The following is a 17,572-nucleotide window of genomic DNA, read 5'->3' on the forward strand; positions in this document are numbered from 1 at the left end:
TACAGCACAGATAACAGTTCAGCAGAACCTTGAAGGGATATCCTCCCAGCAGGGAATGGAAACAAGAACATCATTGTTAGCATTGCAAAGTCTGCAGCTGTTTACAGACAGCAAGGTACAGGCAGGGCCTGGCTATGGGAAAATATATGTCTGTAGTGTCCAGCATACACAAATGAAAATATAGGTCTGTAGTGTCCAGTTGAATCATCTGTAGGTCCAGGGTATGCATGTCAAACTTTTCCGAATGTCCTCTTGTTTTTTTATTTTCTGAAAGTTTGAAGAATCTACTCTCTCTATGCTCTTCATGATCTTATAAGTCTCTATCATATCCCCTCTAAGTCTCCTCTTCTCCAGGGAAAAGAGACCCAGTTTCTCCAATCTCTCAGTGTATGAGAGGTTTTCCATCCCTTTTATCAATCGCAACCCATAACTAATACATGCAAACTGAAAATTTTCTTAAAAAAAATCAATCACTACATATGAAAATAGTTTACCTGTGGTCATTATTGTTATTGCATTTCAAAGGGGGTGTACTTGCCTTGTACAGCACAGCCGACTGTGAATGTTTCACATCTGCTTCCTTATCGTCTTCGGGATTCCCCTCCTTCAGTTCTGGCTTCGGACCCAATTTCTGCAAAAGCAAAATGTGAAACAATCCTCAAGGTTCTGGTTTTCTGGTAACCTTCATTCTACCTTATTCTTGTGTGCACTATATATCACCCCAAATTCTGTCTATCCTCCCCCTCCTTGTGTTGCTGTTTGAGAAACCGATGGACCCCTCTAACTTTTGAAGAAAACACTGTCCCTCACATCAGCCCGTTATTTGCTGTGTGGAAAGGCAGACACACAAACACTATATCACATTCAGAAACATGTTTTACAGCCTCAATGACACATTTCAAAGTCAAGGTTCTTGTCTTTGTTGGTATTCATCACTGGTTTCATGCTCCCTTCCCCCATTCCCATTTTGATCCCCCTGCAAGTCTGACCTCAATCATCTCACTTGGCTCCTCTCCCTCCATCACAATCTCCACAGTGGCCTTCCCCTTTCGCTCCCCATCACGGATCTGGTTAGCCAAGTCTTTGGCTTTGTTTCGTTCAAGGATGTTGGACTGAGACCCGGACCAGGAGATAATTATCTGCAAACAGACAAGACAGATGCCATAAGATAATTCTGATAAATCACTTTAACCAGGGGCAAAATAGGTTAATAGGGCTGGCCAATCATCAATAACAAATCAAAATTGCTAGTCCACCATCTCAATTATGGCTATACATATCAAGTTGTTCTCTCTTTGTATATTTGCATATATTATTTAAACTCAAAGGAGCCTCAGAAGCGGCTTAATTCATGAAAATGATTACCCGATAGACTTTTCAAAAGCCGCAAGCTTCCTCACCGGCTCACCAATAACAATTTCTCAGTGAATAAATCTATAAAGTACTCAAATACTGAAATACTAGACATTTTTAAAAAACTTATCTTAAATGCCATACATCGGCATATTGCAAAACCCCATACCGACATGCATGTTTCGCAATCTGCATCAGGGCTGGGCTTCAATAAACTTTCACCTTGGCTGCATATTTAAATTCATTCTTACATTATGGCACTCCAAACATGCATGTTGGCATGGAGTTTGGCAATATGCCGGTTTTGCATTTAAGATAATTAAACATTTTTTTCTAGTATTTCAGTATTTGAGTACTTTACATATTTAGTCATTGAGAAATTATGTTATTGGTGAGCCGGTGAGGAAGCTTTCGGCTTTTGAAAAGTCTATCGGGTAATCATTCCCATGAAATAAGCCGCTTCTGAGGCTCCTTTGAGTTTAAATATAATGTAAGTCTCCCTCCAACTTAGGAATCAAGGAAACTCTTATATCTTGGCATCCCAAGTCCTCTAAATTTTCTTTACACTTCTACCTCTAACCCTCTGTTGTAGTTCCTTCCTATTTCTCCTACTGTAAACTGCGTCGAGCTCTACGAACGTGGAGATGATGCGGTATACAAACCTAAGGATTAGATTAGATTAAATATATTCATAAATACTTATGAATATACAAAGAGAACAACAATCATGCATAGCCATAATTGAGATGGTGGACTGGTGATTTTGATAAGATAATTCTGGACATGTCACATATAAATTAGGATATATAGACCCCTGGGACTGGTGGAAAGGTACCCCCCACCCTGGGCACACAAACACCAACACACTGTTGTCAGCATAGCTATTGCTAGCATTCAGCATTTTTCAGTTGGCATAACTAATGTCAGCAAAGGCCTATGGGAAATTATATCAATCTCACTCTGGAATGTAGATGCAAATAGATCCTGAATGCTTATTCACAGAAAGCATCCAGGAAGATGGTTTCAAGTAGCCCTGATTAAATCATGATTAGCTAAAGAGGGTCATTAAGAGGGTGCTTAGGACAATGGGTCCAGTGCTTAGGAAGATGGGTCCAGGTGCACAGATAACTAAAGTTAATCAGAAACTATTGTCAGAGACATACTGGAAATATATATATGACTTCAGCCTATTATTCGTCTGTCTAGCACAAGTTTACTAAGGAGGGAGAGATTTAACTTCTATTGAAGCTCATTGGTTTCTATATTCAGAATAAGATTCCAAGTTATAAAAGCCTCCTTCTGCAACACACATCTATCTCTTTCTCTGTCTATCTCTCTGTCTATCCTTCTCTTTATCTATGGAACCCAAAGCTTAGACCATCACCCCATCCCCCTTTCTCTCTCTCTCTCTCCCTAGAACTTCAGACTCTCTGTCTCTGAACTCTATAAAGCAGGGAAACTGCTTTGCTCTCTCATTAATTGTAATGCTTAATGGTAATGCTTCTGAATATTGCTTTTCTGTAAGCCTATTTCTATAATATATTCTTTATGCAATCACCTCTGGCTGTGTTTCTTATTTGATTCTACTCCTGGTGAATCTTCAGTGAGGGAACTGAACCTGGGACCTGGCGTGTGCAAGGGCGCCTCTCACGTAACCCCACCAACCATACATTGTGGGGGACACACTTCAAACCTTACAACTGTAAGGAGCATGTAAATGTGTACTTACCCCTAAAGGTACCTAACACTGGTTGGTGAGCTTTGGGTGTTGCTGTATGGACATGGCCAGGGCTCCCATGACTTTTGGGCACTGCTGTTTGGGTGCTGGATTTTGGGTACCCAAATAGCAGCATCTAAAAGTCCTCTTCTTCTCCCGCCCTCTCCCAGGTAATGACCTCTGGTCCTCATCAGGAGCAAGGCATGTGCCTGTTCGCTTCAGCAGGGGGGCTGAAGATGAGAGTTGCCCCAGGTGGTGCCTGGGACGGAGGGCAGTTCTTCCTTTCCTCACAGGCACCAGCTAGACAGACCATATTTCTCTTCTGCCCAAGGACCCCCAACTGCATAAGCAAGCAGGCATAGGCCCTGCTCCCTACAAGTACTGAAAATCAGTGCAGAGGGGGGGAAGCGGCCAAAAGTCTAGTGCCAGCAGTGCAGAAATGGTGGCACCATACAGCGGTGCCCAAAAGTCCTGCTTCAGTCTACACACGCATACAGAGACAATGCATGGACATTTCTGGACTCACACATACACAGGCATTTGCACTCAACCCAGCACAGGACAAACAAATTCCCTTTTCTAAAGCATGTCAGATTGTAATCTCTCTTGCTGCTTTGAGTGTACACTTGGACTCGTATTTCCCAGATAAAGCAGACCTCTGTGTTGAAGGTGTCTATGCCTTAACACACACATACACACACACACATTTAGACTCACATTTCCCAAGTCCACGATATAACAATCTCCCTTGTTGAAGCTGTCCCAGCTCATTTCCGTCTCTTTTGCTTGGATGTTTCTCTTCCCTTTTACCAGGTACAGTTTTGGGCCTTGAGACACTTCGCCTTGTACATGGTGGAGTCCAGATGACACGCCTCCTTCCTGAAGGGGAATTAAACTGGCTCTGTAAGTGATGCTCCAAAACAGGCCAACAAGACAAACCAGAAGAGAAGAAGCGAGGGAGGAGAAGAGAAAGTGGACACTTCTCTGTAAAACTGTGCTTTTCTCAGCACAGCTATTTATTTCTAGTTTACTGTCGATGTTGTCTGCACTAAGATTATTTCCAGTTTCACAAGGATTGTAACACAGAAAAATAAGCTCTACACTAGAAGAATAATTCTCATTAACATGCATGCTAATAACCTGCACCTAGAGGGGTAAATAATCAAGCCACTGGCTTTATGCCCCATCATTTATGTTACAGCCATTTTTCCTTAATGCCTTTACGTAAATTACAATACAAATCACTATCCTTTGCGATACCGGTACTGTAACACATTACAGAAACTCATGTAACTGCTCTGAATTGACCCCCCCTCCCCCAGTCATTAATAGCAGTATAGAAGCTTTCAATAAACTATAATATTGTTGGGTTAAATCAATACACGAGGAATCCAAGGCAAACTTTCTTCAACTGGTATTTTTACTAGCTGGGTGTTTCTATAAAAAGCATCCTAAGGGCAGGTATGATTCTGTCGGATGCTGAATGTGGGGGAAATTCTGGACTTTGATGATTTAAAAGAGCATTACAATTTAGTTGGCAGGGATCCATTTCTTTATTTCCAGGTAAAATATTTTATGATAATACAAGGATGGCTGACCAATGATCCAGAAGATACTGAACATTTGGAAAATTTATGGTTTGGGGAAATGGAAGAGTACAGTATCTCTTACATAAATTTTTTCAGGGCTATAAGTTTGTCAGATTTAACTTTATCCAAAACTGGAAAGAAACCGCAGCACAAGCGGGATAGTACGCCTTAGGAAACCAGACGGGAACTATGTAGAAGCAGACTCGGAAAAAGCTGAACTTTTAAACGAATACTTCTGTTCGGTCTTAACCCGCGAGGCGCCGGGTTCCGGCCCTCAGCTACAAAAAAAGGATGGTTCAGTAGACCCGTTTAGTAATTTTAAGTTTACGACAAGCAGTGTCTACTGTGAGCTGTCAAAACTCAAGGTTAACAAAGCAATGGGGCCAGACAACCTACACCCCAGGGTGCTCAGGGAGTTAAGGGACGTCCTGGCGGAACCACTATCCGCACTTTTCAATCTCTCCCTTAGTACAGGTAGAGTCCCGTTGGACTGGAAAATGGCTAACGTCATTCCACTCCACAAAAAAGGTTGCAGGACAGAGGCTGAGAACTACAGACCAGTGAGTCTCACATCAATAGTGAGCAAACTAATGGAAACTCTAATCAAACACCAATTAGATAAGATCCTGGATGTGGAGAAGCTACGGGATCCCCGTCAACATGGATTTACCAAGGGGAAATCCTGCCAATCCAACTTGATCAGCTTCTTTGACTGGGTGACGGGGAAGCTCGATGTTGGAGAGTCCTTGGACATTGAATACTTGGACTTCAGCAAAGCATTCGATAGTGTCCCACACCGCAGGTTGTTGTGCAAAATGAGTTCTATAGGATTAGGTGACACTTTGACAAAATGGGTTGGGGACTGGCTTGGTGGTAGGCTTCAGAGGGTGGTGGTGAACGGCACCCCCTCCGTAACGACGGCAGTGATCAGCGGAGTGCCACAGGGCTCGGTCTTGGGCCCGATCCTTTTCAATATCTTTATAAGGGACTTGGCTAAGGGGCTTCGTGGTAAAATAACGTTATTCGCCGATGACGCCAAACTGTGTAATATAACAAGCAAGAGCACAACGGACAATATGAAACACGACCTACTCCTATTGGAGCAATGGTCTAGGACCTGGCAACTGAGTTTCAATGCCAAGAAATGCAAAGTCATGCACCTTGGCAGTCAAAATCCATGCGAGACTTATACCCTAAATGGCGAGATCCTAGCAAGGTCTGTTGCAGAACGGGACTTAGGGGTAATCAGCAGTGAAGACATGAAGACTGCCAATCAAGTGGAGCGGGCTTCATCTAAGGCTAGGCAAGCCGCAAGCCTGAAGTCATTATGCCGTTGTATAGATCCATGGTGAGGCCCCATCTGGAATACTGCGTACAATTCTGGAGGCCTCATTACCGCAAGGATGTACTGAGGCTTGAGTCAGTCCAGCGAATGACCACCCGGATGGTCTCGGGACTCAAGAATCTCCCGTACGAGGAACGGCTGGATAAATTACGGCTATACTCACTCGAGGAACGCAGAGAGGGGAGACATGATCGAGACATTCAAATACCTCACGGGCCGTATCGAGGTAGAAGAAGATATCCTCTTTTTCAAAGGTCCGACAGCGACAAGAGGACATCCATGGAAAATCAGGGGCGGGAAATTGCATGGCGACACCAGGAAATACTTTTTCACCGAAAGAGTGGTTGATCGCTGGAATGGACTCCCACTTCAGGTGATCGAGCGTGCCTGATTTTAAGAAGAAATGGGATCGTCACGTGGGATCCCTGCACAGAGCTAAATAGGGGAGAGTCATTAGGGTGGGAAGACTAGATGGGCCGCGGCCCTTATCTGCCGTCTTTTTCTATGTTTCTAAGGTCTTGGGAGAGAATGAAAGTGAATATTTGTTGAAGTTAAAGAAAGCTTCAATATGTACTTTAATCAAAGAAAATGCATTTAAAGTGGCGAGTGCTACAGATGTTTGCTGGAGATGCTTGGAGAAAAGGGGGGGGATCATTTTCCACATCTCGTGGACCTCTCAGAAGATTCACATGTTTTGGACTAGTGTTGTATCCTATTTGAGATATTGTTTGGGCTCTCAATTTCCATTGATCCTGCAGAATATTTATTGGATCTTGGTAATACAAAAATATCTAAATGGCTAGGTTGAGTATTTGTTTGGCTGGAGCTAAGTGTGTAATTGTGCTCAAATAGAAACGTTGTGATAGCTCAACACTACTGAACTGGATCACATGAGTAAATGTGATTTGAGATTTGGAGCAAACTAAGAATAAGTGCCATGGACAATTTAATCCATTTAGCAGAGTTCATTGCTTGGGTGGAGGGGACAAGGGTCATTCTTTTGTGATTGCCTTCTGTGGCTTTGTGGTTGTGTATTCTTTGTTCATTCTTTCAATAAAATTAGATTGATACAAAAAAAGAATCCTAAGAACTATGCCAGTAGAAATAATAAAGGGAAGGCCAAGGGCAGGGCTGATGCAAGCTGGGCCATGTCCAGGTCTATGCAGACGGCTACCCATTAACTGGTTAAGTTCAATATTCAGTACTTAACTGCCTAAGCAAAACCAGACAAAGACAAGGCTGAGTTTTATGTGGTCCAATTTGTCTGGTTAACTTAGGGACCTTTTTACTCTCAAGTCTCTTCATTTTCTCCCCATCCATCTCCACATCTAGTTTAAACTCATCTTATTGACCTACAAGGACGTTCATTCTGTAGCTCCTCAGTATTTCTTCTCTCTCCCTATACTCCTCTCTGTTAACTCTGGCTAGTCTCTCTTGTCTGTGCCCTACTCCTCCACTGCTAACTCCAGACTATGTTCTTTCTCTCTTGCTGCGCCATAAGCCTGGAACAGACTGCCTGAGTCAGTACGTCAAGTTCAGACTGAATGCCTACTTTTTCAAGGTTGTTTTTGGTTCTTGACCCCCTTATCCTACAGCATCCACTGTAGCTTCTTTGTGACCCTGGGCATGTCACTTGGCCCTCCATTGACCCAGGTACAAAACTTAGATTGTGAGTCCAAACAGCATTCTTGTAATTGGCAGTACCGGATTCGAAGCGACCCTAACTTAGTGTGCCATTGCCCTCCCGTTTTTCCCTCCCATTTCGTTTTTATTTTTCATATTGTATTTATACTCTTACCTTCTCCCACTTTTCCTTTGTATCCGGTAAGCCTCTTTGTCTTGTCATCCCCAAGTTTTTATTTTATTTTAACAATACTCTGATATTTGTAAACTGTTTAGGTATGTTTTTGATAAACGATATACCAAAGATTCAATAAACTTGAAAGAGATCATGCCTGCATATAATGTGTACAGTACGTATGCCTAGACGTGCTATAGAAATGATTAACAGCAGTAATAAAAGGTGGCCATAGCATGCCTGTATGCAGTTTATTCCTGTGTACTAAGGCCATGGCTGAAATTTCTATTCCTGGTATTAATGGCAAAGCACTAATTTTACAAGCAATAAAGAAACAGAGCACAAACCCCATGGATAACTCTGAAAGCCAAAAATGTGGGGATGAAAATTAGGACAACACAAAGGAATCCAACGAAAACTGAAGTATCACCAGCCAAAGCAAAAACAAAAAACAAACTGCAGACTCCTATGTACCAGATGCAGGCAATGTTTATTATACCAAATATTTTATGCAGTTGAAAATACCACCTTATAACAAATCAAGGGACCTGACACGGTCTGTGTTTCGGAAAACACTCCTTCCTCAGAAGTCCATGGTTGCTAAGGTATAAAGTAAACCGCAATAAAAGGTATAAAACAGGGTCACACAACCAATATATATTTGATGCAAAACTCTAGACAACACTTTAGTTCTTTAGATTAGTCTTTATTATAATGCATCAATAAGACCTGACACAGCCCGTATTTTAGTCCACCTGAGCCGAGTGAAGAATTTACTTTTTATTTGGATGACTTATATACAATCTACATTTTTTTGATCCCTGAGGCAGGATAAATTCCTACTAGGGAAGTCCATAGGCCATTATCCACTGCTTATTCCTAGAATAAGCAGTATAAAATCTGTTATCCCAGGACAAGCAGGCAGCATATTCTCAACAGGTTGGTGTCGTCACTGACAGAGCCCCGCAGCGGACAGCCTCGCAAACATAAGAGCTTACGAGTGCTGCACTGCGCATGTGCGAGTGCCTTCCCGTCCGAGTCAGGGCGCGCGTCTCCTGTGAGGTACCTCAGTTCAACATTTTCCGCGGAGCTGAGAAGTTCTCTTCACTTCAGCTCTGCAGCTACTTCGTTGTCTTCTCGCACCGCGGCTTTGTTGTTTTTCTCAGTCGCTGTGCCCGCGAGTCTTTTTCTCCTCTTTTAAAAAAAAAAAAAAAGTTTTTTATTGTTTCTTTTTGGCCGGCGGCCTTTCGGCCTAGGCCTGGCCGCTGAATCTCATTCTTTTGTCGGCCTTTCTTTTTTCTATGTCCCGGCCTCTTACCAGTTTCAAAAAGTGTAGCCAGTGCGGCAAGGTAATTTCACTCACCGACCCTCATCGTTGGTGTATTGCTTGCCTGGGTCCCGAACATTGCTCCGACACTTGTTTGCGGTGTGGTACCCTTCAACCTCGAGCCCTTCGCACACACCGTTCCAAAATTCTTCAACTATTTGGCACTATGGAGCAGTCTGCTGAGATGGTCTCGACCTCAGCTTTGGGAACGGCCTTGACTTCCAAGAACTCGACCCCGACACCCGTGGCTACCTCGACCAAGGCCTCGACCTCGACACCTTTGGTCTCGAAGGCCTCACCTGCAGTCCCTTCTAAGTCTTCATCTGTGGGTAAGTCTCCTGTTTCTCCTTCAGGTACCCTTCCTAAGAAGCTTCCAGAGTCTCAGGAATCCCAGGCCGTGCCTACGGTCCTGCCAGCCTCTTTGAGACCTCCAGCTAAGCGTGCCTCCAAACATAGGGAATACTCATCCTCGAGGTCGCCCTCTTTGGAGCGCACTGCTGCACCTTCAAGACCTGATCCCTTCGTCTCGGTGCCTATGTTCGAAGACATGTTGAAAGCCATTCTGACCACTCAGATTTCCTCGGTCATGGCTCAGCTCCTCCCGGCCTCGACCCTGCTTCCTACGAGCCAGCCTGAGCCTCAGCTTGAGCCTCCTCAAGGCAAGCCTCGGAAGTCTCGTCGCTTATCATCCAGTGACTCTTCGCCTCCTCCTGGGACACACTCTCCTGAACCTTGATCGAGGCATCGCTCGAGGCATTCGAGGCACCTTGCTTCCAAGCGCAGTCAAGTCTTTTCTCAAGCAGAAAACCTCTCCTCGTTTATCAAAGGCTGTCGAGACTTCTTCAAAACCTAAACATAGGTCTCGTAAAATTTTCTCACCGGCTGCTTCTCCTCTAAGTCCATCCAGGTCAAAGACTCCTCCATCGAGACCGCTTTCGAGGGAGCCTTCTCCTCCTGCCTCGACCCACTCTGTTCCTCGGACCCCGGGGACTTCGAATTCGAGGCTTCTTAAGTGCAAACACTCTCTGAGTCCTCCTGTCATAGGTAGTGGAGCTTCTTCGGTAACTGTGCGGCTGAATTCTGAGCCTCTTTCTCAATATTCCAGAGAGGCTTCTCCTTCCTATTCAGTGGCTCCTAAGTCTCGCTCTCCTTCTCCTGAGGGTTCTTCTGCCTCGAAGTCTGCCTCATTTGCGAGATTTGTCTTTGACATGGGGAAAGCTCTTCAGCTGGATCTCAACTCTGATTCCAAGTACACTCCTGAATACTTGGCCGACATGGAGTTGCCTCATCCACCCAAGGAGACCTTGAGGCTCCCTATGACTCCTGTTTTAAAGCAAACTTTCTTCAGGAATATGGAAACTCCTTATTCCATTGCAGCCATTCCATCTAAGCTGGAATCCAGATATCGCACCGTATCTTGTAAGGGATTTGAGAAATCTCAATTGTCTCACCAGTCTTTGGTTGTGGAATCTTCATTAAAGAAAGCTCAACCATCTAAGCTCTACGCTGCGGTCCCTCCAGGCAGGGAGGGCATACCATGGACAAGTTTGGCCATAGACTGTATCAGAAAAGAAAATCAATAAAAACAAGAGAAAAAAGAAGCCGATATGGTTCTCCAACCTAGTGGCTGAGAAAATAAAGGCGAAAGAGTTGGCGTTCATGAAATATAAAAAAACCCAAGAAGAGGAGAGCAGAAAGGACTACAGGGTGAAACTGAAAGAAGCCAAGAGAGAGATACGTTTGGCGAAGGCACAGGCGGAAGAACAAATGGCTAAAAATGTAAAACAGGGAGATAAAAATTTTTTCAGATATATTAGTGAAAGGAGGAAGATAAAAAATGGAATTGCTAGGCTAAAAGATGCTGGGAACAAATATGTGGAGAGTGATGAGGAGAAAGCAAATGTGCTAAATAAATACTTCTGTTCTGTGTTCACAGAAGAAAATCCTGGAGAAGGACCGAGATTGTCTGGCAAAGTTACACGAGAAAATAGAGTAGATTCTACGCCGTTCACGGAGGAGGGTGTTTATGAGCAACTTGAAAAACTGAAGGTGGACAAAGCGATGGGACCAGACGGGATCCATCCCAGGATACTAAGGGAGCTCAGAGAGGTTCTGGCGAGTCCTATTAAAGACTTGTTCAACGAATCTCTGGAGACAGGAGTGATTCCTGGGGATTGGAGGAGAGCGGATGTGGTCCCTATTCATAAAAGTGGTCACAGGGATGAAGCAGGAAACTACAGGCCGGTGAGCCTCACTTCAGTTGTTGGAAAAATAATGGAAGTGTTGCTGAAAGAAAGGATAGTGTATTTCCTTGAATCTAATGGGTTACAGGATCCAAGGCAACATGGCTTTACAAAAGGTAAATCGTGCCAAACGAACCTGATTGAATTTTTTGATTGGGTAACCAGAGAGCTGGATCGAGGACATATGCTAGATGTAATTTACTTGGATTTCAGCAAAGCCTTTGATACAGTTCCTCATAGGAGGCTGTTGAACAAACTTGAAGGGCTGAAGTTAGGACCCAAAGTGGTGAACTGGGTCAGAAACTGGCTGTCGGACAGACGCCAGAGGGTGGAGGTTAATGGAAGTCGCTCGAAGGAAGGAAAGGTGACTAGTGGAGTCCCTCAGGGTTCGGTGCTGGGGCTAATCCTGTTCAATATGTATGTAAGTGACATTGCTGAAGGGTTAGAAGGAAAAGTGTGCCTTTTTGCAGATGATACCAAGATTTGTAACAGAGTAGACACCGAAGAGGGAGTGGAGAATATGAAAAAGGATCTGCAAAAGTTAGAGGAATGGTCTAATGCCTGGCAACTAAAATTCAATGCAAAGAAATGCAGAGTAATGCATTTGGGGATTAATAATAGGAAGGAACCGTATATGTGGGGAGGAGAGAAGCTGATATGCACGGACGGGGAGAGGGACCTTGGGGTGATAGTGTCCGAAGATCTAAAGGCGAAAAAACAGTGTGAAAAGGCAGTGGCTGCTGCCAGAAGGATTCTGGGCTGTATAAAGAGAGGCGTAGTCAGTAGAAGGAAGAAGGTGTTGATGCCCCTGTACAGGTCATTGGTGAGGCCCCACTTGGAGTATTGTGTTCAGTTTTGGAGACCGTATCTGGCGAAAGACGTAAGAAGACTTGAGGCGGTCCAGAGGAGGGCGACGAAAATGATAGGAGGCTTGCGCCAGAAGACGTATGAGGAGAGACTGGAAGCCCTGAATATGTATACCCTAACGGAAAGGAGAGACAGGGGAGATATGATTCAGACGTTCAAATACTTAAAGGGTATTAACGTAGAACAAAATCTTTTCCTGAGAAAGAAAAATGGTAAAACCAGAGGACATAATTTGAGGTTGAGGGGTGGTAGATTCAGGGGCAATGTTAGGAAATTCTACTTTACGGAGAGGGTGGTGGATGCCTGGAATGCGTTCCCGAGAGAGGTGGTGGAGAGTAAAACTGTGACTGAGTTCAAAGAAGCGTGGGATGAACACAGAAGATTTAGAATCAGAAAATAATATTAAATATTGAACTAAGGCCAGTTACTGGGCAGACTTGCACGGTCTGTGTCTGTGTATGGCTGTTTGGTGGAGGATGGGCAGGGGAGGGCTTCAATGGCTGGGGAGGGCTTCAATGGCTGCGAGGGTGTAGATGAGCAGAGATTTCGGCAGTTGGAACCCAAGCATAGTACCGGGTATAGCTTTGGATTCTTGCCCAGAAATAGCTAAGAAGAAAAAAAAATAAATAAATAAATTTAAATTGAATCAGGTTGGGCAGACTGGATGGACCATTCGGGTCTTTATCTGCCGTCATCTACTATGTTACTATGTTACTATGTTAGAATCCCATGATGGCTAACAGAATTCTCAATTACAATTATACTGCTTATTTTAATCACTTCCTTAAAATAATGCCTAAGTTTTATCCAGCTCTTCAGGAACAGTGTCTTCCAGAATTCAAACAGATTATTCAAACTCTGTCTCAACTTCGACTCTTCATGTTGCAGGCCACATACAATGCCTTTGAGCTCTCTTCCAGAGTTTCTGCTTTTGCAGTAGCCATGCGTCGCCTCGCTTGGCTCCGCATTGTTGATATGTATCCCAATTTGCAGGACAGTCTAGCAAACTCGCCTTGCCAGGGAAATGAACTTTTTGATGATTCCATTGAAGCTGCTTCAAAGCGCCTCTCTGAACATAAGCACTCTTTTGCTTCTTTGATTTTGCTGAAGCCTAAGACTCCTTCTGCTCAGCCATATAAGCATCCACCACGTCGTTATCCTCAAAAAATGACGCCAGCTTTCTCCAGGCCTCAGCCTAGATGACAGCCATAGCAACAACGACAGCAGAAAGGTCAGACTCCTGCTGCGGCTAAACCAGCTCAGTCTTTTTGATATTCCCAGTCTGAGCATACCAACCTCCCTCCATCAGACTTCTCTTCTGCCCATAGGAGGTCGTCTTCACCATTTTTATCACCAGTGGGAGATGATCAGCTCAGATCTCTGAGTTCTCACCATCCTTCGGGAGGGATACTCACTTCACTTTCTTCAGGTGCCTCTAGATTGCCCTCCAAGAGTGTCCTTCCAATTCGTCGCAACTTCCCCTTTTTCTTCAGGAAGCTCAGGCTCTTCTTCGCCTTCGAGCTGTCGAGGAGGTTCCCTTGAACCAACGGGACATGGACTTTTATTCCCGTTATTTTCTAGTCCTGAAGAAGATGGGGGACTTGTGACTCATTCTGGACCTCAGAGCCCTCAACCAATTTCTAGTCAAAGAGAAGTTTCGGATGCTTTCTTTACCAACTTTGTATTCCCTGATGAATCAGGGAGATTGGATGCTCTCTGGATCTCATAGAGGCTTACACTCATATCTCGATTCATCCAGCCTCTCGCAAGTATTTAAGATTTCAGGTGGGGAATCTTCATCTACAATACAGAGTTTTTCCTTTTGGACTCGTCTCATCCCCCAGAGTCTTCACAAAGAGTCTGGTGGTGGTAGCTGCAGCTCTCCATACCGAGGGTCTTCAAGTTTTTCCATACCTGGACGACTGGCTCATCAAAGGGGTTATTGCAGCAACCTGACAGACTATTATGTTCCTCCAATGTCTGGGGTTCGAAATCAACTTTCCAAAATCCCAGTTGAACCCATCTCAGTCTCTTCAGTTCATCGGGGCCACTCTGGACACTGTCTACCTCACAACGTTCCTGCCTTGATCACGTCAGCATGCCCTCATTTGCCTTTCCCATCAAGTGTCTCATCTCACATCAATTTCAGCGAGACAAATGATGATTCTACTCTGTCACATGGCTTCTACAGTTCACGTGACTCCTTTTGTCAGACTTCACCTTTGCATACCCCAGTGGACCTTGGCATCTCAGTGGCAACAAGCTACCGACCCACTTTCTCAACAGATTACAGTAACTCCTTTGTTGAGACAGTCTCTCCACTGGTGGATGTTCTCTTCCAATCTTTCCAGAGGTTTGCTGTTCCACACTCTCCCTCATCAGAAGGTTCTCACAACAGACTCGTCAACCAACGCATGGGGAGCCCATCTAGACGGTCTCCGTACCAAGGCCATTGGTCTCCCGCAGACCGTCTTTGTCATATCAATCTGTTGGAACTCAGAGCGATTTTCAATGCTCTCAAAGCTTTTCAACACCTTCACGACAACGTAGTCCTTGTCCGGACGGACAACCAAGTCGCTATGGACTATATCAACAAACAAGGAGGTATGGGATCTCACTCCCTTTGTCAAGAGGTTCTGAAACTGTGGGATTGGGCAATCCATCAAAACATCTTTCTCAGAGCTGTATACATTCAAGGTCAGCACAACTGCCTGGCGGACAAATTGAGTCGTCTTCTGCAACCTCACGAATGGAGACTCAATTCCCCGCCTCTCTGTCAGGTGTTTGCTCAATGTAGACCTCTTTGCGTCTCTCCTCAACAACAAGCTACCTCAATTCTGCTCTTGGATATATTCTCCCCAGCATCTCGAGGCAGATGCTTTCCTCCTGGACTGGACGGGTCAGTTTCTCTACACTTTCCCTCCATTCCCACTGATTCTCAAGACCACTGTTCCCTCTAAGCTGTGCGCTTATGTGCGCACACACAACTTGCCGAACCTGCACACAGAAATTAAAATAGCGCGCACAAAAAAATAAATTTTTGCCTAAAATGATTTTCACTGCTAAAATGAAATGTTGCAGAAGACCAGCTGTTCTGATTTCCCATTTATCACATTTATTGAAGCGCTATAATATAAATTTTAAGTCATTCATGTGATTCCGTTATCTTTGGCAGTTGAATTTGACACGTCATGTGCCCAATAGGGCCATAGCCTATGGCCCATAGGATATGAAACACTTCCGATTTTTTGACTTCCTGAAGTTTCGCCATATTGTTTATTTCGTGGAATTGTAGTGTGTAGCGTGGTACTGCGGTTGTATAATTATATTCATTTATTAAATTGCAACCAGATATAACTCTTAAAATGTCTAAACAGCGAATGGTGAAAAGTGTAAAATGCAAGAGAGCTGCAACAGCTTTTAGGTCTGAATGGCTTGAAGAAATTGTTGAAATGGAGACACCGGAATCTCGAAATACAATGCATGATCGACTGTGTGAAATATTTACCTATGACGAAGATGATGGAGTTGTGTGTTGTTATTGTTAAGATGCCAAAGCAACTGGAAAATTCTCTACTGGAAAAATATGGGATGATGTTTGGAAACTGGACTTTCTGAAACGCCATCTATCAAGTAAATCTCATACCGACAGAATTAGGAAACTCAGAAGTAAAAATCCAAATTTAAGAGGGGGACTGGTTAACATATTGCTTGAAAGCCCAACCAAAAAAGAAAACAGGCAAATTAGTAATGAACGGAAGCATTCCAGTCCTGATGAAATTAAGGTTCATGTCGACAGTGTTGTGCTGGCCATTAAGATGAATATTTCAATGCTTTCTGTTCAAGATATCAATGAGCACATGGCGAAGTATTATAGTATACCTGATAGCTGGAGAAGCAAAAACTATGCGTTTGAATTTCTTGGAATTATCAATGGCATCGTGCAAGATGATCGTATGGCAGACATTAAATTAGCCTCTACTTATGTTTTCACAGTTGTCATATATTAATATCATATTGTTTATAAATTATGTTGTTTATAAAAAATATATTTTTTAATATTATGGTGAAGTGCTCAGACCATGTTACCCAAAATATAGTGAAGTCACTGCAATGAGGATAACGAGGGGACCATCATCGCTTTCACCTGTCCCCAAGCCTCCTAGATAACTTAAAACATATTCAGATATATTGATAGTACTTATCTGAATGAGGAGGTAGTTGATTGTATTCTCGATAATTCTCATTGGTGACTGTGTATTAATAAATCAAAGTGCTCTTTAAAATCCAGAAACCATTCTTTCATTCATCCAATTCCCATCCCCCCGACTCGAGTTTCACCTCTTCATCAGGGAGGGACACTAGAAATGAAATTAAACCTCATTTTAACTTGCACATACTACCGTAATTCAACCTGAATTCTCTAAGCACTTACAGCTATGTGTCTATAAACTAATTCGTTCTAACATATTACTACATTCTTATGATACCTGATACTGGCTCACGCTGTCCAGACTCCTTCAAAGCCGGCGGGCTATCACAAGCTTGCTGCTCTACATGTTTGCTTTTAAAAGAAAATACAGCGGAAGGGGGTGTCTGCTTTGAAGGCGGAAGTTGTCACTGCCGGGAAAATTCTCTTAAATCGCTAACCACTCGATTTCCACGTTCAGGCCCTTTGGTTGCAAGGTCTGCCAATTATATATGAAGCGTTGTTCCTTTTGAATTAATAGTTTGGATACATCACCCTCTGTGATATGTGTTTGGATCAAAACCGTGTATTTCAAATCTTCTAATGCATGTGATTGTTCCATCCAATGCGAAACCAAAGGGGCGGAGATACGACTTTTTCTGATATTACTTAAATGTTCTATGATTCGTGTTTTTATCATACGGATCGTTTGCCCTATGTATATTTTTTTGCATGGGCATTGTATGTAGTAAATCACCCCTTTGGATTCGCAATCGGTTCCTGTATTCAAAATGAAATGACGTCCTCCTGAGCCTGGTATCTCAACATGGGTGGTCTTCATTATATACCCACCCATGTTGAGATACCAGGCTCAGGAGGACGTCATTTCATTTTGAATACAGGAACCGATTGCGAATCCAAAGGGGTGATTTACTACATACAAGGGCCTGAATGTGGAAATCGAGTGGTTAGCGATTTAAGAGAATTTTCCCGGCAGTGACAACTTCCGCCTTCAAAGCGGACACACCCTTCCGCTGTATTTTCTTTTAAAAGCAAACATGTAGAGCAGCAAGCTTGTGATAGCCCACCGGCTTTGAAGGAGTCTGGACAGCGTGAGCCAGTATCAGGTATCATAAGAATGTAG

The 17,572-nt window shown here is 43.6% G+C and overlaps 1 protein-coding gene across 1 annotated transcript in view; it reads right to left on the reverse strand.

Moving 5' to 3' along the window:
- The window catches only part of CAPG (capping actin protein, gelsolin like), an 81,241-nt gene that overhangs the window by 22,476 nt on the left and 41,193 nt on the right, over positions 1–17,572 (reverse strand). The window contains exons 5-7 of the mRNA XM_033920992.1: positions 3,788–3,949; positions 990–1,139; positions 539–631 (exon numbers count right to left, since the gene is read on the reverse strand). Coding sequence (XP_033776883.1) covers positions 539–631; positions 990–1,139; positions 3,788–3,949 — 405 coding nt within the window. The remainder of the gene's footprint in view (positions 1–538; positions 632–989; positions 1,140–3,787; positions 3,950–17,572) is intronic.

Source organism: Geotrypetes seraphini, chromosome 14 (assembly GCF_902459505.1).
Source record: "Geotrypetes seraphini chromosome 14, aGeoSer1.1, whole genome shotgun sequence".
Classification (NCBI taxonomy): Eukaryota; Metazoa; Chordata; class Amphibia; order Gymnophiona; family Dermophiidae; genus Geotrypetes; species Geotrypetes seraphini.